General features: G+C 53.9%; 9 protein-coding genes across 9 annotated transcripts; 4 read left to right on the top strand and 5 right to left on the bottom strand.

The window, feature by feature from the left end:
• Positions 1-606: 606 nt before the first annotated feature.
• Positions 607-3,483, bottom strand: BO66DRAFT_313816 (Mechanosensitive ion channel family; the record flags this gene model as incomplete). The annotated part of the gene is made up of 2 exons (XM_025643403.1): positions 607-2,802; positions 2,863-3,483. The coding sequence occupies 2 exons, from the start codon at positions 3,481-3,483 to the stop codon at positions 607-609; spliced, it is 2,817 nt and encodes a 938-aa protein (XP_025507728.1).
• Positions 3,410-3,932, bottom strand: BO66DRAFT_175612 (uncharacterized protein). Its single transcript, XM_025642330.1, has one exon. The coding sequence runs from the start codon at positions 3,782-3,784 to the stop codon at positions 3,518-3,520; it is 267 nt and encodes an 88-aa protein (XP_025507727.1). The 5' UTR covers positions 3,785-3,932; the 3' UTR covers positions 3,410-3,517.
• Positions 3,933-6,381: 2,449 nt separating this feature from the next.
• BO66DRAFT_388544 (tubulin alpha chain) lies at positions 6,382-8,668 on the top strand. Its single transcript, XM_025646586.1, has 7 exons — positions 6,382-6,548; positions 6,700-6,758; positions 6,845-6,998; positions 7,056-7,143; positions 7,196-7,267; positions 7,331-7,834; positions 7,905-8,668. Exons 1-7 carry the CDS (start codon positions 6,537-6,539, stop codon positions 8,369-8,371), a joined length of 1,356 nt encoding a protein of 451 aa, XP_025507726.1. The 5' UTR covers positions 6,382-6,536; the 3' UTR covers positions 8,372-8,668.
• Positions 8,662-10,530, bottom strand: BO66DRAFT_388542 (thiamine transporter TPC1). Its single transcript, XM_025646585.1, has 4 exons — positions 10,009-10,530; positions 9,825-9,877; positions 9,566-9,719; positions 8,662-9,472 (listed from the first exon to the last, which is right to left on the bottom strand). Exons 1-4 carry the CDS (start codon positions 10,039-10,041, stop codon positions 8,744-8,746), a joined length of 969 nt encoding a protein of 322 aa, XP_025507725.1. The 5' UTR covers positions 10,042-10,530; the 3' UTR covers positions 8,662-8,743.
• A 238-nt stretch (positions 10,531-10,768) lies between these two features.
• Positions 10,769-12,739, top strand: BO66DRAFT_388541 (putative Gamma-butyrobetaine hydroxylase subfamily). The gene has a single exon (XM_025646584.1). It carries the CDS (start codon positions 10,863-10,865, stop codon positions 12,486-12,488), a length of 1,626 nt encoding a protein of 541 aa, XP_025507724.1. The 5' UTR covers positions 10,769-10,862; the 3' UTR covers positions 12,489-12,739.
• A 42-nt stretch (positions 12,740-12,781) lies between these two features.
• Positions 12,782-14,177, bottom strand: BO66DRAFT_425994 (PICOT family protein). The gene is made up of 2 exons (XM_025650263.1): positions 13,040-14,177; positions 12,782-12,953 (listed from the first exon to the last, which is right to left on the bottom strand). The coding sequence occupies exons 1-2, from the start codon at positions 13,811-13,813 to the stop codon at positions 12,888-12,890; spliced, it is 840 nt and encodes a 279-aa protein (XP_025507723.1). The 5' UTR covers positions 13,814-14,177; the 3' UTR covers positions 12,782-12,887.
• A 262-nt stretch (positions 14,178-14,439) lies between these two features.
• Positions 14,440-17,394, top strand: BO66DRAFT_175497 (RNA exonuclease). Its single transcript, XM_025642329.1, has one exon. It carries the CDS (start codon positions 14,830-14,832, stop codon positions 17,131-17,133), a length of 2,304 nt encoding a protein of 767 aa, XP_025507722.1. The 5' UTR covers positions 14,440-14,829; the 3' UTR covers positions 17,134-17,394.
• A 118-nt stretch (positions 17,395-17,512) lies between these two features.
• Positions 17,513-19,607, bottom strand: BO66DRAFT_417707 (uncharacterized protein). Its single transcript, XM_025649700.1, has 2 exons — positions 19,190-19,607; positions 17,513-19,134 (listed from the first exon to the last, which is right to left on the bottom strand). Exons 1-2 carry the CDS (start codon positions 19,480-19,482, stop codon positions 17,703-17,705), a joined length of 1,725 nt encoding a protein of 574 aa, XP_025507721.1. The 5' UTR covers positions 19,483-19,607; the 3' UTR covers positions 17,513-17,702.
• Positions 19,608-19,859: 252 nt separating this feature from the next.
• BO66DRAFT_388537 (threonine aldolase GLY1) lies at positions 19,860-21,545 on the top strand. The gene is made up of 3 exons (XM_025646583.1): positions 19,860-20,273; positions 20,329-21,282; positions 21,342-21,545. The coding sequence occupies exons 1-3, from the start codon at positions 20,186-20,188 to the stop codon at positions 21,446-21,448; spliced, it is 1,149 nt and encodes a 382-aa protein (XP_025507720.1). The 5' UTR covers positions 19,860-20,185; the 3' UTR covers positions 21,449-21,545.
• Positions 21,546-22,353: the final 808 nt, after the last annotated feature.

The following is a 22,353-nucleotide window of genomic DNA, read 5'->3' as shown; positions in this document are numbered from 1 at the left end:
ATAGTCGCTTTTCCCGCAGTTGTTGATGCTTCCGGGACTATATGTGTATGAAATGTGATGACGTTTCTCGGAGGAACACAGGATGGTTTCATATTCTGCAGAAATGGCACGAGAATGTGAGGTTTCTAACATGTCGACTGACCTTCGCAGTCCATTGATATAGCAGTCAGGAGAGACCAATGGCATAATTCTCGTGTAACACGCAGTAACTTAAGTTAGCTCTTTTTCTGCATATTCCGTCCGGTTACTCGATTCGGCCAGCTCCTGGAGCTATGTAAGACATGACTAAGCAGATTCAACAGGGCGCGCATAAGTGCATCAAGGCGCTCACGTCACAGCTCCGTAGGGTGGACGAGATGGAGAAGCTTGATGGCTTTGCTACATCGCTCCTTTGGTATCAACTACAGGATCTTGAAGTTGAATAAGGTTGACAGGTAAGTCTCAGCCTTAACTCTACCCACTTTCAATAGACGATATAGGTACGATCTTCTATATATGATTTGATATTGACTGATCTTGCAAACTATTCAATCAGAAAGGAATATCTTATCTACATTTTTATTATCTAAGGGTACTTTTCAATATCACGAGATCCTCCAGATGCAATTATTGCTTCTCCGCAGGATGAGATACGCTCGGATGGAGATCGGAGCCAGGGGCATCCGTGCTGGCGCCTTGATCGGAGCGGCCCTGCTCCATCAAATCGTCGGGCGCGCGGCTGATGCTGCTGCGATGATGCCGGAAGAAACGATTGTGGGTGATAGAGGTCACACTGTGCCCGCCCTGGGAGTCAACCGATCGGCGACCTGCGCGCGAAGTGGACGGGACGCTCAGATTGGAGTTGCTGCGACGGCGGGAGGATGAGTTACGGCTCTGACGCTCGGCCTCTTCTTCCTCCTCTTCTTGAATGCGGCGCTCGGTGTTCTCCCGGTTGGTGGTTCGGACAATGTCCTCAACTCGGGCGCGGCGATCCTCGAAGACGTCGCCCATGACATCGCCAGAGGAGATATCACGCATGCCCAGCGAGAAATCCACGTGTTTGCGGGAGAGCATAGAGTCACCACGAGCCCGGGCGGCAGCAGTGTTCATGCCTTTGCGGAGGATGGATGGGTGACGGGTAGCGCTGCTGAACCCGGTATTCTCGGGCGCATAGCCGTGGTGGTCGCCAATAGGAGTCGGGGGAGGATTGCCATCTCTGCTGCCAGGAGTAGCGGGCATGTGAGCCTGCGGGAACCCGGCAATGTGGAAAGGAATATCGACACCGGCACCCTGGAGGTTCATGCGTGGTCCCTCGATGCCGATCTCCTGGAGGGCAACCATCAACATACAGATGAACTTGTTGCGGCGCTGCAGACGCAAGCCTTCGTTTTGCCAGTTCGACTTGTAGAAGAAGACAACATTGAGGGTTACAGAGAAGTTCTCCGTGATTGTGCGCATTTCGGTGAGAATGTTGGTCTGAAATTCACGGCGTTCACTGCGGACAAACTCCAACAGGCGCTGGCGTAGGGCATCAATCTGCTCGAGAGTGGTACCATATTTGATGACGATGGGCACTGCTTCCGCCAGTGCACCGGACCGACGCTGGTTCAGAATGAACAAACCGTTGAGGTAACTGTTAGGAGCCTGCACAACATGGCCTTGCATCTTCTTGAACTCCGTGTACAGAAGCGAAATTTGCTTGACAAAGTAGTCATCACCCAAACCGGCATCGCCTGCGTTACCATAGATAGTCACACGGTCACCAACATCGAATGGATGCTTCACGAAGACGAAGATGATGGATTGGAGAAATTCCTGCGCGGTGGCGGAGAAAAGCCACGACAATGCGAGAATACTAGACCCGGCAGAGGTCAACACTCCGGCGGCGGACGTCGAGATGAGCGTCAGGAAGACGATCACGGTAATGATGATCACGAAAAATTCCAGAATGTTGTCGAGCCTGCCGACGACAGAGTCCAGGTCCTTCAGTGATGCGGTGATGGCTTTGCGCTCCCGTCCGATCTCCACGCACACTGCTTCCAACTCCTCCATCGAGATATCTCCGTTCATATCCTTGTCAAACATGGTGAAAGCGGCGTCCGCCTCTTCGTTGTTATCGAAGGCTTCCTTGAGATCTCCAGAAAACACGGTCTCGAAACCATCCCGCACCAGAGTGCGATAGAGTCGACGAGCCAGGACCTGGCAGCCACTCGTGGTGCGCAACAAGGTCAGCACCACCTGATACGGGTGACTGCTGTTATTAACCGTGCGGCCAGTGAAGTCGGCAGCAACTGCGCCAGCCACGTCGCCCACCTTGTTTCCCACTTTGTTCAAGGCCCCCTTGGCCAGACGTCCTGCCTTTCCGGCATAATGCAGCGGGGTCTTCATTCCGGTTGGGGTACCTTTGTCCTTTTCCTCGAACTCCGTGTCTTCAGCTGTGATCTTTCGCCGAGAGAAGTCATAAAGTTTAGTCAGACTGCCGATCTGAAATTTGTTGATCTCAATGCGATCCGCGTAAGTACGGGTGTGGAAGCTGATGGCGATGAATTGGATGATGACTTTTTCGACCAGGTTCAGAATTGTCCATACAAAGATAGAGATGATGATCTTGTTGACTGTATTCTCCCAGGATTTTGTGCCGTGGCTACCGTCGACGTGATGGTTCTTCATGGTGGGCAGGAACGAGATTTCCACACCTAGCCACCAAAAGAACAAGGTGCCATGGAGCTCGAGCTGTTTGGCCATGTCACGCCACTTTTTGGCGTTGTTGGTGAAAATACTAGCAATCCAGCCGGCTACTACTGGGATACATTTCGAGACAATCTAGAAGGGGGCAATGAAGGTTAGTATCTATCCTCACATCATTCAATGGTTTGCACTCACTCTTCCGGCCCACAACGTCAACCAGACAATCTCCAACCAAACCGAAAACCAGAGCAACTTGACTCCTCCCACATTGGCGTCCGGAAACGCTAGGGCACCGACCAACAAAGGGATCAACAGGATCAGAACTAGTGGCACAATGTAGGTGAGGTAGCGCACAATGAAACTCGACTCATGGAGCTTCTTAATGAATCTGGCGATGTTGGTGTTGGGGTTCTCGGGAGGGTTGTAGACCGCCGCTTTCTCGTGCAATGGGTTGGTCGCCTCATCAAACTCATCAACAACATGCTGAGATGGACGAGAGCGGGATCTGGCCATCGAGGCACCATCGTCTTCGCCCTTTCTCATCGACCCCTCCTGCGTGGTGGAACGGGATGCCATGCGCTCGGCCTCAAGAACGGCCAGGTCATCTTCCAGGCGCATCGACTCCTCTCGTGCAGTCGCAGGCGAGCGCAAGGCAGCGGGATCATAGTCATACGAGGTATCTACCCGAAGTTGATTGCCGTGCCCGCTGGTGGAGCCATCGTAGTAGGTTCCCTCGTCGGTATCGGGGGTATCGCCCTCTAATCTCTTCTCATGCTGATGTACCGGAACTTGAAGATTCTCCGATGGGTGTGACATGCTGGCACCGGGCCAGTCGACGAAACTAATAGGCTCAAAGTCTGGTACCTGATCGATAACGGTATCGATTGACCCGGTCAACTCTCAAATCTGTGCAGACAGTCAGAGAAAGGCCGACATGGGATATTGAGAAACAGTAGATGGATCGACCGAAGAACATCCAGGGAATAGGAGGGAATACGTATTTTTTTAAATGGAAAAAGCCAAGCTGCTGTGGACAGTCCGTGGGGAAATTGAGGTGAGACAGTAAGAAGCGCACGAGCGAGAGTGTCGAGTGAACACTGGTGGGGACGATTGCCATAAATAAGATTACTAGAATCGATACATACCGCTCAAATGATTTAATTATGCATGGGATCTATTAGAGGTTTTGATAAGCAAGGCAAGTGAAGAACTCGCCGGTATTTTATACAAGCAAGTGGAAAGCAGTATGGAAGTACAATAAAGCGAACAGCTGAAGCAATGCAGTGAGGCGAGAAGATGGGAGAGAGAGAGAGTGTGTGTGCGAGAGAAGAAAGAAGGTGGAAAGGAAAAGGAGAAAAGAGACAAGACTATTGAGATGACAGGAAGACAGAAGAGGGACGAAGTGGGGAACTCTTATGAAGAAAAGACGACGAACAGACAGATAGACAGACAGACAGACAGACAGACAGACAGACTGACTGACAAACTCTTACTCCCATCCACAGAGCTCCATCCATGGATGGCAGCAGCAATAGAGCAGGAGTTGATCGATGCGGAAACCTCGCCGATCGCACGGGAAAGTCGGCCAGTGGAAACGCCCAAGAAACCGAGATGCTGCTCCCTCTGGTCCAGACCAATTTGCTTTGACTTGCTGCCCTGCCGATGCGCATGATTCGGCTGATTATTGGCGTTATTGGCAATGTTTCTACTGCAGCAATATCTATTCTTTACTTCCTTTCTCTCAATCCTCATCGTACTATAGTCATTATCCTCCGATCTACAGATACGACAGAGGCAGGAATTCCGAAGCTATCGAGTTAGGCCAGTTCAAGTGAGATCGATAGATTGCGCCAGGGCGGAGACCCTCATAATCTCATTCAATCAGCAAACAGTCAAGGCAACAATGGCGCCGGCCCCAGTTGTGGCTGCGGTGGGCGTCGGCACTAACAATGAATGGGCCCTTCAAATCCCCACTTCGAAAGAAGAAAGTGGATCCTTACAGACCCAGGAGTCCCAGAGTCCCAGACTGGATCACTGTGCGTCGCGCAATGACTCCGCACTGCATCGGTTGCTGCTTTTCGAGGGGTTATATCCCGATAGTATTATCGTTGGCTATCACCATCGTGACTTGACTTCCCATGCTGCATGCCCTCATTGACTTTTGATCGGGATATAGTACCTGCAGAAGTATTCCTTTGGTCGGTCAACGCAGATTCCCCGAAAGGTGGAAGGGAAAGAAATATTGACTGGTTCAGTCAAAGGTAAATGAAAAGAAAAATTCAACGACGCAGTGTGGCGACTGCCAAGAAACGCCACAATTCAGGCACTCCCGGTCGCCGTCATGGAAATTTCCCTTCTGAACACTGGCTGTTTCTTGGAACAATTGTTGTTCCTCATTGCGTGGAACATCCGAAGTGCATCATCAAGCAGAGCAAATTCTCTGGATCTCCGCGTCACCCCTGACGCCCAACCCAGACTTTCTAGCCAGAGCTCAGGCAAGCCGACGGGGTCCCAACTACCATGCGACGACGACTCTTGTGCCGTTATCTTTAGCGTTAACACGAGCTGTGTTTGGCCCTGACTCAGGGTAGCTCGTCTGCTAAAATGCTAGTGCTCTGTAGTGCAGCCGATCGTTGGCCCCGGTGGCTTCGGTAAAATCAACAACGAAAGAAACCTAAATAATGCAGCCTCTTATAATCTCGTGCAGGAGATCACCACACTGTTAGACAGTATAGGTACAATGGCCATCCCTTGATAGCGATAATACCTATTTCCATGGTCGACATCCTTGCATTTCCAGGCTTTTACCTTGGAATTAACGTGTTCATTGTGATGAAATATCTGAGTTTTGTGCAGATGCAGGGGCGGAGTTTTTATGCGCATAAATCCCACTGACCGGCTCGGAATCCCTAATCGAGTCGTGTCTCAAGCCTCCGACATCATAATTGACCCTCGACGTGTCCTACTCTACCCCTCCTTGTCTGTCTACTGCCGATCCCAGATAACGAAGCGAGCCCTTTTGTTCTCTTTTCGCGCGGTGCGTGAACCATAAGATGATCATTTGTTCGTCTCGGAGGATGTGATAGGTTCCGGTTAAATGCTGCTAAGAATACCATGTCAGGCGAGAATTGTGATTGTCGCGGTTTTGTAGGCTGTTCTGTCATCAGTGAGGCTTTCAGTCGAGGTTGTATGAAAGTTGATGATGGCGATGATGCGCTATATAGTCGTTGTATAATAGCTCGGATTCCCTGCATTTCTGAATCGAATAAGCAAGTATCATGGAGTCTGGCAGAACGAGAGGAGAAGACACCCGAGAATCGTTTGCTGGGTGGCCACGCAGTTTCAATTTGATACGGGTGCTTTTCAGACTATCCATGATGCCGCGGTTTCCCCGCATTCCGCATAGTTTCACGTGGGAGACGTTTAAGAAATGTATGGGTAAGGTGACATGAAAAGCCTGTAGCTCTTGGGTAAGTATCATACTGTCTTTCAATGCACTCGGAGGGGACTAGAAAATACGTAAGATAACTACACTAGGTACCTAGTAGTTAAGGTACGCACCAAAAAGCGGACGGTTTGTAAGATGGGACAAGGTTGTTGATTGGTTTCCTCGAGGTTGTTTACAAACCCGGTAAGCGCGTGTGTTGTCGCGGGTTGTTGTTGTTGTCCTCGTTGTCCGTCAGCAAAGTACCACCCGGTCATGGCACCATCATCTGTCAACTCTATCTCCCCTCATCACCATCTTTCCCTCTTTCATCGCCCCTCATCATTCTGTATCCCCCCACTGTCAGCTGCTCGTCTCTTCTCATCTTTATTGATCTCGGATCCCAACCTGATTCATCACGGAGTAAGGCAGCCTAATTTGCAACATGAGAGGCGAGGTAAGAAGTATACTGGTTTCCCGAGCGTTTGCTTCCCCGCACGGCTCCCCTCCTCCACCCCTCCCCTCGATTAGGTTCGGGTTACCTCAAGACGACCGGCTTGTTGTGTAATTTCAGCCACTTTCGGAATCTAATGTGATCTATCAATCAGGTCTGCCATATTCACATCGGCCAGGCCGGTATCCAGCTGGGGAACAGTGCCTGGGAGCTGTAAGTTATCCCCGCCCACTCCATCATGACATGATCCGCACCGTCGCCCAGGACAGACCAGTGCTGAACTCATGGCTTCATAACAGATATCTGCTTGAACATGGTCTCAACGCAGACGGTCATCTAAACCCCGATGCCGTTGATGAAACCAGATCTGCGGGCTCTTTCGAAACGTTCTTCAGCGAATCCAGCAACGGAAAATACGTCCCTCGCTCGATCTTCGTCGATCTTGACCCATCGGTAGGGCTTCTATCGAGTCAGTTCATTGGAAGTGATTATACAGGCTAATAATTGTAGCCTGTTGACGAGGTTCGAACTGGGCAATACCGCCAGCTGTTTCACCCTGAAACCCTGATCAATGGCAAGGAGGATGCTGCTAACAACTGTCTGACTCCCAGAAGGGTCTGTCAATTATAGCAAGCGCTGACTTTGTCTAGATGCACGTGGACACTACACTATCGGGAAAGAAATGGTTGAAGAAGTCGCCGACCGCATTCGTCGGGTTGCCGGTATGTATTCACCTGGCGTCACTGGCTGCTCGAACGTACTAAACAATATACTTACCATCTCAGATAATTGCTCCTCGCTTCAGGGCTTTCTAGTATTCCATTCATTTGGCGGCGGTACTGGCTCTGGCTTTGGCGCCTTGTTGCTGGAACGCCTTTCGACCGAGTACGGCAAGAAATCGAAGCTTGAGTTTGCCATTTACCCTTCACCTCGCGTCTCTACTGCAGTTGTCGAGCCATACAACGCGGTTCTGTCGACACACAGCACAATCGAGAATGCTGACTGCACTTTTCTGGTTGACAACGAGGCTGTCTACGAGATCTGTCGCCGCAACCTGGATATCCCACGTCCTGGCTACGACCACCTCAACCGCCTCATTGCGCAGGTGGTGAGCTCAATTACATCCAGTCTCCGCTTTGAGGGCGCCCTGAATGTCGACTTGGCCGAATTCCAGACCAACCTGGTTCCTTTCCCCCGCATTCACTATCCATTGATCTCATTTGCACCTGTGGTTTCAAGCAACCGCAGTTCGCACGAGAGCTTTAAAGTTCAGGATCTGACCTTCCAGTGTACGTGTTCTGCATGGTGTCGAGGCTCTCTCGTAGATATGAAGAGGCGATATCTAACAATGCTCTCCAGGTATTGAGCCCCATAACCAGATGGTGGTTTGCGACCCACGGAAGGGCAAGTACATGGCGGTCGCTTTGTTGTACCGTGGTGACGTTATCCCGCGCGACTGTAACCAGGCTATTGCCGCTGTCAAAGCGAAGAATACATTCCACCTGGTCGAATGGTGCCCTACAGGGTTCAAGTTGGGCATCAATTTCCAGAAACCCATGCGCGTTCCTAACAGCGAGCTCGCTCCCGTTGATCGGTCGGTCAGCATGCTCGCGAATACTACTTCAATCGCCGAAGCATGGGGTCGCTTGGATCATAAGTTCGATCTGATGTATGCCAAGCGCGCGTTTGTTCACTGGTATGTGGGTGAGGGTATGGAGGAAGGCGAGTTCTCCGAAGCCCGCGAAGACTTGGCTGCGCTGGAAAAGGACTACGAGGAGGTTGCCGGCGACAGCCTGGAAACCGAGGATCTGGAGGCAGAGTACTGAGTGTTATCCGCGTTCTGCTTTGATTTCCTTTGCGTCTTGGTCTGCCGAATGCTTCGTTTTCGTTCTTAGCGTGTGACAACCCCCTCCTGTTTTTTTGTTTTCCTCAGCCCCCTCTTGACCGTTCCTGCTTTTGCCTCGTTTGGCTTCACTTGTTTTGGCCAAGAAAATTCGGGAGAAAAAGCTAGAGGTGCTCCGGGATCTGTAATGCTGTAATGAGTCTGCGGTCTAAATACGGCCAAGGTGGATTGTGAATGATGTCTATTACGTCGTTGAATAATTTACAAGATGCTATTCTAAGAGCTGGCGTGTCGTGTCTAGTGTATCCGAGCCCCAACAATCCAAGTCAACTAGCTGCCACCCAGAGAGTCTCGCTCAATCGGCAGCGATCTCCATATCTTGAAGCACGCGCAGCGTAGTCTCATACGTCCACATGGTCACCGCACTGGCCGGCGCCGCCTTGAACAAACTGACCGTCAGTCCACGATACAGGCCCCGAACGCCCTGCGTCCTCACAATCATCGCCATTGTACTGAAGACCCCCCGATACTCCGGAATATTCCGATGCACGTACAACAGCCGGGTCGGGCCCTGCACCTGCAACCGCTTCCGCACCAGATCCAGCGGGAACATCGCCGTCTTGGCCAAGACGCTCGCCATCACGCCGGCCGCCGCATCCCCACTGCCCGCCGGCAGGTAGGGCACCTGCTGCGGCAGCGTGGCCACGACGGGCCGCAGCGCCTCATACGTCGCGAAGAACAACCCCATGTACGGCACCACCTGGCCCACCGCGGCGCTGCCGCCCCGGAAAAACCCCCGCGGGCCCTCCTGGCGCGCAATATCCCGCACCGAGGCCAGCAGCGACGTGTAGACGCGCTCCGTGCCCTGGGCAGCGAACCGCGTGCGCAGCAGATCCAGCGGGTAGGTGGACAAGGTGGCCAGGCCGCCGGCCAGAGCCCCGGAGATGAAGGATTCGGCTGAGGGGGGTAGGCGAGTGGGTAGTTCGGTGGCGAGGATTTGGGTCGTCGTGCGGTAGGTGCTGAATTGGATGATGCCGTAGGCCAGGTAGAGGAGTTCCGCGGGGACGTTGCCTTTCCAGAGACCCTGTTTTTTTTGGGCATGGTTGTAAGTGATGTGGTCTGGGGTTTGGGTATGCTGGGTGTATCTCGGGGAAGGGAAAGGCTGGGAAAAACGCACTGTGATTCCTTCCTCGCGGAGGATCGACTTCATCGTCGATAGAGTGCCCTTGTACACTGGTCCGGTGACATGTTGGTGGGAGATTGGGTCGGAGAGGGAGTGGATTTGCAGTTGGAGGCGGATTTTCACGACGTCGAGGGGGGCGATGCAGAATCTGGCGTGGTTTTGGGGTTTCCGGTCAGCTTTGGCTTCAATAATGAAGCGATTTGGGGGCAAACGCGAGTTGGTTGCGATGCTTGGGAGAAAAACCATAACGTACCGTGAGAAGAGGCCTGCGATTCCGCCCGCGAGGACGACTTGTCGTCGCGACCCCTGAGGAAGGACATGTTAGTCGATTTGCGCCTTGTGTGTGTGTGTGGAGGTGTATCGCAGCGTGTAGGTAGATAAGAGCAAGACCGACTTGCATAGTCGCAATCCAGCCAAGCCCAGATCCATGCACTCACCTCATCCTTGAGGTGTTCGCCCCCGGCCGACATGCATGTGATTGCTGAGGGTCAATTGGGGAGAAACAAAAACCAGAGAAGATCGGCGGGGGTTTTTCGCGCGCAGGCGCTGGTGATTGATCTGATCTCAAATGTAGCTTTATACCCGATAGAAGGTCATTTGAATCTGGCTCGTGGCGTTGGAGAAAGGTCCACAATACTTGTATGCGACTTTTTTTTGACTGAGTACCAAGTTGAACCGGCGATTGGGTCAGGAATACGTCAAAGGGTGAAATCTGGATGGTCTAGTCCTCCAATTGAACTGGAGCCGGCTAATTTTAGTGCGTCTCCGATAGTGAATGCGCTGATAACACGCAGTCGGGGTGTAGTTAAGTGGGTGCAATGATTTGTGTCGGGGCGATAGATGATCGCCCAGGGCCAGAAAAAATGAAAGGCGCTCCCGCGCGCCATGACGAGAACTGAGGCTCGTTCTACGCGCCATTGTTGGTCTAAGAGCAAGAAGGGGAGCGCATTGTGATTTTGTTCGGGGAATAACAAATTCACTGATGAATTTTTCTCTGCACCATGTCTATGTTCAGGTGGTGTTACTTTAATTGTTTTCCGGTGATAACACTATGCCTGGCAGATTAAAGCGGCATGAGGCTAGTCCACAAGCGAGAAGAAAGCGCGATGCGGATTGCGGAGAAAGAGTTCGACCTCCGAGCCGAGGCTCTCGTTCTTGACTGTTAGCTGATGTGCTTTGCTTCCCCTCCATGATTTCCTTCCCTTCTTTTCTTTAGTCCGGTTGCTATATATATATGCTTCCGCCTCATCTTGTGCAGCAGCGCTCGGAGCTCAGATGAAGTGAGTTCGACATGGCGTCCTTGTTAACAAGAAGCCTCCTGCGATCTCCTCGCATCGCAACAGCCCTCACCCCCGCACTCCGCCGCAGCTACGCAAAGACACCAAGTCTATGGCAGGAAAGGAAGGAGGAACCCGAAATTTCAGCAGGGCATGGACGGTCCCCTGCTCCAGTGAATCCTTCCGTTCTCATTTCAGAATCTGAGTTCGACCCAAACGACCACCAAGGCGCCGCCCCCGAAGATACTCACCCTGAACGTGACCGCACCACCGTCAATGAAGAAGGTCGGCCGTCAGTCAGACCCTTGCGAATCCCTATCCAGATCGAAGGTAAATGGGTGGATGGCATCCAGGCGACACAGGATGCTCTTCTGATCAAGCAACCTGGACGGAGGGAGTTCTCGGTACTCTATCACACGCTGCGCGATGCATGCAAATGCTCGCAGTGCGTCGACCCGTCTACCAAGCAACGCAATTTCCGCACCACCGACATACCCCTTGACATCCAGCCGCGGTCTATCGAGATCAATCACAAGCGAATGGTGGTAAATTGGGACCGGGGAATGGCAAAGGGCGAGAAGATACACATATCCCAGTACGACATCGATCATATCAAACACGGCGTCTTCGCGCCCCTCCTGGAGGTTGCTAGCAGCAAGAGACGGTGGCGAAAGATTTGGAACCGTGCGACGATCGAAGAACATGTGTACTGGGTCGATTACGAGGATTTCATGCAGGAAAGTGAAGAATTCGCCTTGGCGCTGCGGAGCCTGGCCGAAACGGGACTCATCTTTGTCAAGAACATCCCGGACTCGCGCGCCGAGGTCGAGAAGATCGCGACGCGGCTCGGTCCCCTCCGCAACACGTTCTACGGCCCGACCTGGGATGTGCGCAACAAGCCCAATGCCGAGAATGTCGCCTACACGAACCAGTTCCTGAACTTCCACATGGACCTGATGTACATGAACGAGCCCCCGGGGTTCCAGCTGCTGCACTGCCTGCGGAACTCGTGCGACGGCGGCGAGTCGCTCTTCGCCGACACCTTCCACGTGGCGCGGTCCATGTACCATGACCGGCGGCCGTACTGGAAGGCCCTGACGCGGCTGGACCTGACCTACGAGTACAACCACGCGGACCACTTCTACACCAACACCTGGCCGGTGTTCGAGCAGGAGTTCCCGCTGCCGCGGGAGGGCCTCCGGCGGCGGCTGACCCGCGTCAACTACTCGCCGCCCTTCCAGGCGAGCATCACGGACCGCTACCCGGACCACGGCGAGTACGCTCTGGCCGTGAAGGCGCTGGCGTACTTCGCGGCCAAGCTGGAGGACCCCAAGAATGTCTTCGAGCTGAAACTCGAGCCGGGCCAATGCGTCATCTTCGAGAACCGGCGCGTCGTGCACGCCCGCCGCGCCTTCAACACCGCCCAGGGCGATCGCTGGCTGGCCGGTGCGTACGTCGACGAGGATGCCGTGCTCTCCCGCGTCCGCACCGTGATCCGCAACCGGGCCTTTAGAAATATCTGGAATGAGCGCGACTACAGCCCTATGTTTCCCAGGATGCCAAATCAAGCCCGACGGAACAAGGATCCTGAAAATTGGATGGCAAACGTTTGGCGAGCGGAAGACGAGTCGGAGTCGTAGGTTTCGAATTCCTTCATCGTGCCATACTTGAATATGCATGTGTCTCGCCCTCCATGGCTAGATGCCCGAATAAAGCGAATTGCTTGACTTGCAAATTTTCATCTGTCCCTCATAAACAATATATCGCATGACTTCTACGAGAGGACATACACCGCATATTTTGCTTCCATGTAGAGGATGTAAGACGGACATATTACTTCGAGCGGCACAAGACCAGAGACGGCAAGGCAACGGAAGAAACTGAAAACGGTGGTACAATAATTAAATCTTTTGATTTTTTCTCAATATCCATCGCTAGATCTTAGAGAGAACTTGACAACTGGGAAGTATCTTTGAAAATAAAAAAAATGACGAGGAAAATACAGGGACCCCCAACAACGCAGACCTATTCTATAATACTCAGACAGCCTTGTTAACCGAGTACGCGGCGAGGAAATCCGGGTCATTCTCAAGTTCTTCCTTAACCTGTAATTGCGAGAGACGTTAGCACGATTGATTTGCTTAGAAAAGAAGGCAGAAAAGAGGCAAAAAGAAAAAAGAAAAGAACATACAATATCCAACCCACCGACCAACTCGCCATCAACCCACAGCTGGGGGAAAGTGGGCCAATCGGCGAACTCCTTCAGACCCTGGCGCACGTCCTCATCGGCCAGGATGTTGAAGAACCCGTACTTGACGCTGCGCTCGCGCAGGATCCCGACCAATTGCCGACTGAAGCCGCACTGGGGCGCGCTGGGCGTGCCCTTCATGAACAGCATGACCGGCGCGGCCTTGACCAGCTCCGCCAGGCGCGCGAAGAGGGCCTCCTTTGTCTCCGCCGTCGCGGCGGGGCCAGCGGCAGCTCCTCCGCCTGTGGCTCCGTTGGGCGCCTGGGTGGCGGTCGTGGGCGCGGAGGCGTCCTCGCGGGGCACGGCGGTCAATGGCGGGGGGATGGCGGTCTTCTGCTGTTGTGTTTGGGGTTGCTGTGTCGTGTTGCTGCCGGCGCCGGCGTAGCGCTCGACGGCATCGCGCACGCGCACGGCTTCACTGCCGCTGATGGACTCGAGGATCTGGCCGTCGCGAACGAGGACGACGAAGGGCACGGCGGTGACGTCGTAGTCTTCGGAGATGTCGGGCAGCTCCTCGGCGTTGACGCTCAGGAAGGCCGTCGTCGGCGGGCTCGTCGCCGGGTATTGCGAGGCCAGGGCCGACAGCACGGCTCGCATCTGCGTGCAGGGCGCCGCCCAGGGGGCGTGGAAGTACAGCACCAGCAGGCAGGTCGGCGGCAGCGAGGAGAGGTAGGTCGGGAACTCGGCCTCCGTGGCCACTTCGATGAGGGCGGACATTGTGCTTTTGTTTTTCTTTTTTTTTTTGGTGGGCTTTTATTTGCTGGTGGGTTCGGGGCAGGAGGGGAGAGGGAGGAAGTCTTGTGTGCGTGTGTGACTGTTACGATGGCGTGGGGTGGGGGAGAATATGAGCGAGCGCGGGCGGCGGGCGAGGTCGGCGGCGGCGGGGAGGGGGGGGGACCTTTAGAGGGCTGTCTGTCGAGAGCTGCTGCACTGGATGAGAGGAGAAGTTGTTTGCTTGAATCTGCTTCGTAGAACAGGTTGTGGTACTCAATCTGGTGAGTATATTGAGTAGGAAGGAGGGGAAAGAGAATAGGTGACCAAAGTAGCAAAGACAATAAGAAAAGCACCAGGTACTATGAATGGAACAATCGAGGGAAGAAGAGGGAAAGGATGATCGATGGCGAAATTTTGGCCGCTTATCAGATCGAACCATGTTTTGTAATACAGCTACTATGTAAATTATTCCCCCTCCCTCCTCCACCCATCTTGCGATCTTCGGCGCTCTGCAGCGGGTTTCATTGGTGGGATCCGAGGAAAGAAAGCTTCAGGATGAGTAATCACTTTGCCCTCGGGATGGACGCTTATCGGGAATAGATCGATTCATTCATAAAACTGCAACAAATGGTCTCTGGAGTCTGGCTTGAAATTCCTCGTAACCATGAGTTCAGCTATCGCGAAGCCTACTGTATAATGGCTCCTGGACCCTGTGCAGGTTCAGCTTGCGTGTTTCGCAGATGCAGCCCTCCTGCAGACGCTGCAGCAACCACAACTTGAACTCATCACCGCCTACGATATGCTATCATCACGTGAGCCTGAGATTGATAGGATCTTCGCCGCGCGACATCCGAGCTCTGTCAATCGCCAGGCGAATTCTCCCCGTTTTCTCGACATTTTTGCAGCGGATTAGAAGGCGATTCCTTGTCTGAACCGGCTCTTGAATCAACTTGCTGAAACCGGTGAAGCTGGGTAAGCTGCTTCAGACACTTCCACCTCTTGCCGCTGTCAACCCAGAAATGGCCGGATCCAGAAAGCGCAAGCACGCCGATTGCTCGGACGACGAAAGTCCCGTGAAAACCAACCCAGACATAGGGAACGGCTTCGGAGTCGCACAAACCCTTGCGTCCCTTCAGAGGTCGACATCGGAATCAAACGGCAACAACGAGAACTCTGCGACGTCCGACGCCGGGGCCGATAAGGCGCCAAATGGAGCTCAGCGACCGAGCAAGAAGAAGCGTGTGGATGGTGTCAAGACCAAGTACCCCGTCCTCACATACGTCGAAGGGCGATTACAGTCATCCATTCGGATCGCAGACCTACAGAGTCTGCTCCTATACTGTTTTGCCGATGGCATTGCACCACAATGGATCTCCATCAAGCACTCCGGCTATGTTCGAAAGATTGTGGTAGTGATGGTACCCGGCCTGGAACTTGGGATGCTGGATGGATCTATACCGCTGGCACCGGAGGAGACCAGCGAGCAGATGGACGTGGACAAGGATACAGAAACTACGGAGAAACAGGAGGAGGATCCCAAGACGGCGGACTTTGCCCGGTGGAAGCAAGGCCTGCCTCTGGAGGATCGGTCCCACCGGTTCAACCCGCGGCCGTTGACGCGGGAGAGTCTCCCAGAGCCTCTGCAGTCGTTGGCCGATATGTTTCCTCACGCTTGGCCGGTGAAGGCGCCTGGAGACACGAAGTACAACAAAGTGCACTCGCCGCTCCAGGCGATGCTCCTCACGCCACTTCCGAAGAACAAGGACAGTAACAACACGAAAGGTCCGAAACCGGTCAGGGTCGACAAGAACCAGGCTTCCCAGAGAACGCCAATCACTACGTTTATCAGTTCCGTCGCGGATCTGCGCGAAAACGACTACGTCCTACATCCGGCTCTCATGGCCAGCGAGCAAGAGAGGTTGACTTTAGCGGAGAACCGCAAGCGAGCCGGTCAATCTGCAGAGGATGGATGGGTTGATACCCACGTTGAAAGTCTAGAGGCTGGCCAGGTACCGGAGGCTGAGATCCAGCAGGGAAGCATGACCGCTGGACGGGACGTATTGGCGCTGGATTGCGAAATGTGTATCACGGAGGGAGGCCAGTCCGAACTCACGCGGGTTAGCTTGGTCCGCTGGGACGGGGAGGTTGTACTCGACGAGCTCGTAAAGCCACAAAAGCCCATCATTGACTACCTCACCCGATTCTCCGGCATCACCAAGGAGAAGCTCGACCCCGTCACCACCACCCTCGCCGACATTCAGCAGAAGCTTCTCACCATCCTCACTCCCCGAGCCATCCTCGTCGGCCACTCCCTCAACTCCGATATGAACGCCCTCAAGATGACCCATCCCTTCATCGTCGACACCACCTTCATTTACCCCCACCCACGCGGCCCGCCCCTCAAATGCAGCCTGAAGTGGCTCACTCAAAAATACATGGGCAAGGAGATCCAAAAGGGCCAAACCGGCCACGACTCCATCGAAGACGCTCGCGCCGTGCTCGAGCTCGTCAAGCAGAAGTGCGAGAAGGGCGAGCGCTGGGGCACAGGCGACAATTCCAACGAAAGCATCTTCAAACGCCTTGGCCGCACCACCCGGCCTGGCAAGCACACTCCCTCAACCAACAACAACACAACCAATAATACCCCTGAAGGCCGCACCGGCGCCGTTGTCGACTGGGGCAACCCCGAGCGCGGCTTCGGCGCCCAGGCGACCGTCGCAATCGGCTGCGTCGACGACAACGACGTCGTCGACGGCATCGCCTCCGCCGTCAACGGCGACGACACCCACCCCTCCATCCCCGGCGGCGGCGTGGACTTCACCTGGGCGCGTCTGCGCGAGCTCGAACTCCACCGTGGCTTTTGCAACCGTCTTCCCGACCCCAACAACGCCAACGAATCGACCGCCGTAGTTCCTGCCGCCGAGGAAACCACGGCAACAACAACAACAACAACAACAACGTCCAGTAATGCCGCTCCCACCGCAGCAGCCACAAGTACGGCGTTACCCTCTGAGGAGAAAACAGAAGAAGAGCGCCCAGCAACGACGCCACAATTATCGGACGTGGTCAGCCGGACGGTCGCGAACATCCGGCGCATCTACGACGCCCTCCCGCCCTGTACCTTGTTCATGGTCTACTCGGGCACCGGGGACCCGCGCGAGGTCGCCCGTCTGCAGGCAATGCACAAGCTGTTCCGCGAGGAGTATAACTCCAAGAAGCCGTGGGATGAGCTGAGCGTCAAGTGGACGGATACGGAGGAGCAGGCGCTCAAGAAGGCCTGCGAGCGGGCCCGCGAGGGCTGTGGGTTTATGTGTGTAAAATAGATGTGTACTGTGTGTGTTTCCCGCTTATCTAGGGCGGTCAGTGTCTTGGAATGGTGAAAATTGGGGGTTGGATCTCGAATCATGTATCTACTTTTGGGGAGGGGGGGGAGCTTCAGGTACTCTATCAAGCCATTGATCTATTTGTGGATTTATGTGGCTTCGCTTGTGGGACTTATTCCATCCGGGTCTCATGTATGGATCATAGATACCATCTGATTGTTATTCTGATAAAGGGAGGTAGATTGTAGCTTTGACCTCACACGGAAGAGGAAATATTGTTCGGGGGTTGTCTCGAAATTCAGAAAAGGAGATACAATCTAGACTTAACCAGCCGAGCCCGTCCACCGGATTCACCCACCCACCCACCCACCTACCCGTTCACCGATACGCCGGTAAGGAGAAACTGAAGGGAACATTTTTCGTGCGCCGAAGAAGACAAAAGAAAAAGCATGGCATAACCTTGGAAGGCCAAGCTTGGGGTTCTTAAAAAGACAGGAAGGGCTGAATCGGATAATGTTTTGTTAGCTAAGAGGAGGCAATCTGAGGGAATTCCCGCCTTCACCGATATTTCATCGAGAAGTATCGGTTTCCATGGCCTCCTCACGTTGCATAGCCAGTCGGACCATGATGTCGCGCGCGGCGGTCTGGGCCTTGCGCTTCTCGCTGGTGTCCGTGGGCTGAACGTCGTTCATGGCAACAGGGGGGTTTTCTTTGCCGGCACTGGGTGGGTTCGGCTCGGTTGTGTTGAAGGTTTCACCATTCTGATGGCCGTTGGGGAGTGACTGGCCTGGCGCGGAGAATAGGTTGTTTGCAGACTGCCGTCTTCGGAGGCTCCGAGAGCGTGTCCGGCGAGGTTCTTGGCCCGGGGCTGGCTCACTGGGGCTGGTGGCGGCGAGAGAAGTCGCTTCCTTGGGATTATTGGCACCGTTAATGTTGTTGGTGTTTTGTTCGGCGAGTGGCGCGGGCTTGATGTGAGAGAAAATGTCAGGTTTGGTGGTCTGGCTGAATGACTTGCGGGGCCGGCCCGCCTTCCTCGCGCTGGTGGAATTTTTATCGGCCGGTTGAGCCAACCGGGGCCGTTTGACGACTGGCTCCCTTGGCTGCGAGTTCGTAGAAGCTTCCAGGCTTCCGTCCATATTGTGATCGTCGTGTGGCGTTTGATGTCGAGAGTGGCTAACTTCGATGCGCAATCGAGGGGACCCCGAGGGGCTTGGTTCACGGGTCGTCGTATCCGTCGTATGGACTGTTTCTGAATTCCGGAGGGGTGGATCCTTGAGTGGAATCTTGACGGCCGGTATAGTATTCCTACCATCCAGAGCAAAGTCGCCGATACTCTCGTCGTCATCGTCATCGTCAAACGAGTCCCCGATCGGCTGGGTTCGACCACTTGGGAACGAGTCGGGCCACGGCCGCTTCCTGCTCCCCTGCAGTAGTCCTGGACTCCGTACTTCCGGTAGCATCTCGCCCACAGTCAATATCGGTAGTGAAGGGGGCAGTTGCTCCTGCTGTCTAGCCGATTGTTGTTCCTCCACGTAGCGGTTCTTCAACTTCAAGGCTTCAATCTCCAATTTGAGTCTTTCGATCTCCTCGGATTTCGATCGGAGCTCCTTCAACACCGTTGCGATCATCAGGTCCTTGCTAGCAGGGCTGTTCATGTCTGGACCGAAGCGACCGGGGCCGTTCAACTCGATACGTAGGGCGGTAAATGCATGTTTGAGTTCGAACATGGTATCGTGGAGGTTGCTGACCGAGCTGGAAATATGATCAAGGCTAAGACCTTGGTGTTGAATCTGTTGTTCCACCGAGATCCCATGACTCTCCAGCTCCGTGGATCCGACCGGGACCAAAGCGCCTGGCTGAAAAGGGGCCCTATCTCGTCGTTGCTCCTGTGGTGGGCATATCAGACGTTCGAGCGCTCCATCTTTGAAGGTAGGTTCGACGGTACGCATGGTCACGATCTCCCTGAATGACACTTTGGAAAGCTTCCAGAAGATGTTTGGACTTAGGGATTGTTGTCAGCCTAACACAAAAAGATCTAACATCATCCGTTTCTTACCCATTGTCGAGGGCACACAGCGCACCCAGCTTCTGCTGGCAAAGCTTGCAGGAGACTTCCTGTAGGATGCGACCCCGCAATTTGCTCAACTCCGAAGACTGGGGGATCTGCTTCTTTTCCGAGGAGATAGAAATGCGATGCAGCTCGACACTCAGCCACCCCGCCGCTATGGAGTAGGAGTTCGAAAGCTTCGCCCACTCGTTCTCCAAGGCGGCGAGAGAGCTGGAGCATCGCGAGCACTGGCACAGGATCGCGGGTCGAGTTAGGCGGGACAAATCCATGGTGGCAGACATGATGAGGGATAAGCGAGGGGGGATGCGTGGCACCCACGCCGGGGGAAAATTGGGTGATGATCGGTTGTGTCGCTGTAACAGAATCTCACTTCTCTGAGGAAAGGGAGGGGGAAGGAGAGGAGGAGGTCGCAGGTTGAGACAGGACGTTCCGAATCCATCAGGGCGCAAACCTGCCCTGTCCGCGAAGATCCAGAGGTCTCGACTGCTGACTCAGCCGCCAACTGGGGACACGTCGGCGGGTCGACCTTTTCCTCTTTGGGACTACTATCGATAAGGACGGCGCGCGTTTGCCGTGGCGTCATAGGCTGACACCGAGCGTTGTTTACTGTGTTACAGCCTTACAGTCTTACAATTACAGACACTCATGGTTTATGGAACGGAACCCGACTGGATTCCCTCTGCCTCGGAACGTTGGTTTTGCCCAGCAGATTGGGCACCCCGCATAGGCAGTTTCCCTATCTCCCGGCTCCTCCCCGGGCCCTCTTCTTCCCTGCGGTGTCGGCTTCGGGCTTACTTTGACGGGTTGACGGCTTCCGGCTTGCTCATAATTTACCCCCACCCCCCTCCTTCTGCTTCTTTTCTACCGTTTACTGTGAGTATAAAAGTCTTAATGAGATACCTCACCCGTCTTTCTCTCCGGAACCCATCCGCTCAGAGACCCTTGGTTTCTATCTCACGAATCGCATATACCCCTCGAATCGCCATGGCCAGCACATCGACTGTCTCGCATAGCAATGGGAGCAGGCCCAGCACGTGGCAGGGTGCTGGCGCCGCTGAGTTTGATCTTAGAAGTGAGTTCATGGACAACGCTGTGATGCGTGGATCTTGCTAAATAAAACAACAAAGGCGATACCATGACCAAGCCTACACCCGCAATGCTAGAAGCTATCTGCCAGACCACCCTTCTCGACGACGTCTTCGGTGAAGATCCGGTAACAAATGATCTGGAAGCATACGTGGCAGAGCGGACGCGGCATGAAAGTGCTTTGCTGGTGATGTCCGGCACTATGGGTAACCAGGTGGCTATCCGCACCCATCTCAAGGAGCCACCCTACTCAGTGCTGTGTGATCACCGTGCGCATATCTTCTGCTACGAGGCAGGCGGTGTCAGCTCTCTGACTGGTGCGACTGTCCTCCCGGTTGTTCCCAAAAATGGCACCTACCTTACTCTGGAGGACATCCAGAAGCATGCCGTTCTGAGTGACAACATCCACTATTGTCCAACAAAGTTGATCAGTCTCGAGAACACTCTGGATGGGAGGGTCATGCCGCTTGCAGAAGCTCGAAGAATCACTGATTGGGCGCATCAAAACGGCATCAAGGTGCACCTCGATGGTGCGAGACTATGGGAAGCAGTAGTGTCTGGAGCGGGTAGCTTGCCAGAATACACCACTCTTTTTGATAGTGTAAGTCTGTGCTTCTCCAAAGGCTTGGGTGCTCCTATCGGCAGTATCGTTGTAGGGTCCACCGATTTCATCAAAAAAGCTCGGTGGTTCCGGAAGACCATTGGGGGTGGGGTGCGTCAAGCGGGAGTACTGGCTGCGGCCGCCCGCGTCGCTGTTGAAGAGACCTTTGGGCCTGACCCTCACGGCAAACAAGGAAAGCTTCTGGAATCCCATCAGAATGCAAAGAAGGTTGCTCAAATTTGGACTGGCCTGGGTGGCAAGCTCGCCCACCCAGTGGAGACCAACATGGTCTGGCTGGACCTCGAGGCATCTGGACTAGGGCCCAACGACCTTTCGACCGTCGCCCAGGAGAAAGGCTTGAAAATGTCGGGGAATCGGATTGTTGTCCACTACCGTAAGTCTTCCTTGCTCCTTGTGAATCATCGACATTTCAGGCCATAACCTTAACCATAGAGGTATCCACGGAGGCTATCGCTCGGCTGGAACAAGTTTTCAACACGGCATTGAGCGGAAAATATCAACGTAGTACTGATCCGAGTAAGCCGTACGGCACACGATAGATAAAGGCAAATTGTGGTGCCAAACGGTGCAAGACGGTGCATATTTTCAAGACATTGTACATGTAACTATTAGTATACTGGACGAGAGCAAATATACCTAGGTACCTAGTACTCCATACCTGCCGGCTTCATCCACGGATCATCTTTGCCAAAGTGGTGTAATTGCCGCCCATCTCTCAGGCCAGGACTCCAATTGGCCAGGCACCGATTAGCGCACCCGTGGCTTGGATTGATGCCTGGGGCTGCGGTGGGAGCTCAAAATAACCAAACAATAGTGGAGCGGTGCCTCCGAGTCTCCCCCCCAGCCTTGCCTTCTCTTCGCCTTGCTGCATGTTTCTCCGACGACGCCGCCTGCCGGACAGCCTCTTCTCTCGTCTCTATTGTTGGTTCCGCCTTCGAAGCTGAGACCATCGCAGCAATCTGGACTTGTAGTGAGTGGGTGGCTGGCGGGGAGAGCACGTCAATCGTGTAAGTTTGGTTTTCTTTTCCCCGTGGAACAAGTCTATCGATCGAGAGGCATCTTGGCTAATAATGGTTTGTGGCCGGCTTTAGATATGATTAGATGAAAGATCGCATTATCCGATCCATACGGTCCGGTCGACACCGCTCCCTTCACTCCTTGTTTCAATGAGTCAGCTTTGCGCTGCATCGGGGGCTTGAACATACACAACGCGCACGATTGCTCGCCGAAGCTCGAGTCGATCAAGAGCTCAAATACCACACCAGCTTGATCTTGCTTGCTTTGGTGCTAGAGCGCGCGATACATATTTAACCTGCTTACAGCCGGTGACAACTAACCAGGCAGTATCAACCGCTGTGGACAGACTATCTTGGTTTTCAAGAGCTTGCCCCGGGATAAACAAGACTTAGCACTGTGTGCACAAGGCGCTAGTTCTTGGTTCTCG

The sequence above is a fragment of the Aspergillus aculeatinus genome, assembly GCF_003184765.1.
Source record: "Aspergillus aculeatinus CBS 121060 unplaced genomic scaffold BO66scaffold_5, whole genome shotgun sequence".
NCBI lineage: Eukaryota > Fungi > Ascomycota > Eurotiomycetes > Eurotiales > Aspergillaceae > Aspergillus > Aspergillus aculeatinus.
Note: the sequence above shows the minus strand (reverse complement) of the source record. Positions and strands in the feature narration are given on the sequence as shown.

Bases quoted from the DNA above. Each gene is read 5' to 3' on its own strand.
- BO66DRAFT_175612 (XM_025642330.1), bottom strand. From the start codon at position 3,784: ATGGCAATCGTCCCCACCAGTGTTCACTCGACACTCTCGCTCGTGCGC.
- BO66DRAFT_388544 (XM_025646586.1), top strand. The intron at 6,759-6,844 runs GTAAGTTATCCC...GCTTCATAACAG, and splicing joins GGGAACAGTGCCTGGGAGCT to ATATCTGCTTGAACATGGTC. The intron at 7,144-7,195 runs GTCTGACTCCCA...GACTTTGTCTAG, and splicing joins GGAGGATGCTGCTAACAACT to ATGCACGTGGACACTACACT.
- BO66DRAFT_388542 (XM_025646585.1), bottom strand. From the start codon at position 10,041: ATGTCGGCCGGGGGCGAACACCTCAAGGATGAG. The intron at 9,878-10,008 runs GTGAGTGCATGG...GTCCTTCCTCAG, and splicing joins GCGAACACCTCAAGGATGAG to GGGTCGCGACGACAAGTCGT. The intron at 9,720-9,824 runs GTACGTTATGGT...AAACCACGCCAG, and splicing joins ATCGCAGGCCTCTTCTCACG to ATTCTGCATCGCCCCCCTCG.
- BO66DRAFT_388541 (XM_025646584.1), top strand. From the start codon at position 10,863: ATGGCGTCCTTGTTAACAAGAAGCCTCCTGCGATCTCCTCGCATCGCA.
- BO66DRAFT_425994 (XM_025650263.1), bottom strand. From the start codon at position 13,813: ATGTCCGCCCTCATCGAAGTGGCCACGGAGGCCGAGTTCCCGACCTAC. The intron at 12,954-13,039 runs GTATGTTCTTTT...TCGCAATTACAG, and splicing joins TGGTCGGTGGGTTGGATATT to GTTAAGGAAGAACTTGAGAA.
- BO66DRAFT_175497 (XM_025642329.1), top strand. From the start codon at position 14,830: ATGGCCGGATCCAGAAAGCGCAAGCACGCCGATTGCTCGGACGACGAA.
- BO66DRAFT_417707 (XM_025649700.1), bottom strand. From the start codon at position 19,482: ATGTCTGCCACCATGGATTTGTCCCGCCTAACTCGACCCGCGATCCTG. The intron at 19,135-19,189 runs GTAAGAAACGGA...ACAATCCCTAAG, and splicing joins CTGTGTGCCCTCGACAATGG to TCCAAACATCTTCTGGAAGC.
- BO66DRAFT_388537 (XM_025646583.1), top strand. From the start codon at position 20,186: ATGGCCAGCACATCGACTGTCTCGCATAGCAATGGGAGCAGGCCCAGC. The intron at 20,274-20,328 runs GTGAGTTCATGG...AAAACAACAAAG, and splicing joins CGCTGAGTTTGATCTTAGAA to GCGATACCATGACCAAGCCT. The intron at 21,283-21,341 runs GTAAGTCTTCCT...CCTTAACCATAG, and splicing joins TCGGATTGTTGTCCACTACC to AGGTATCCACGGAGGCTATC.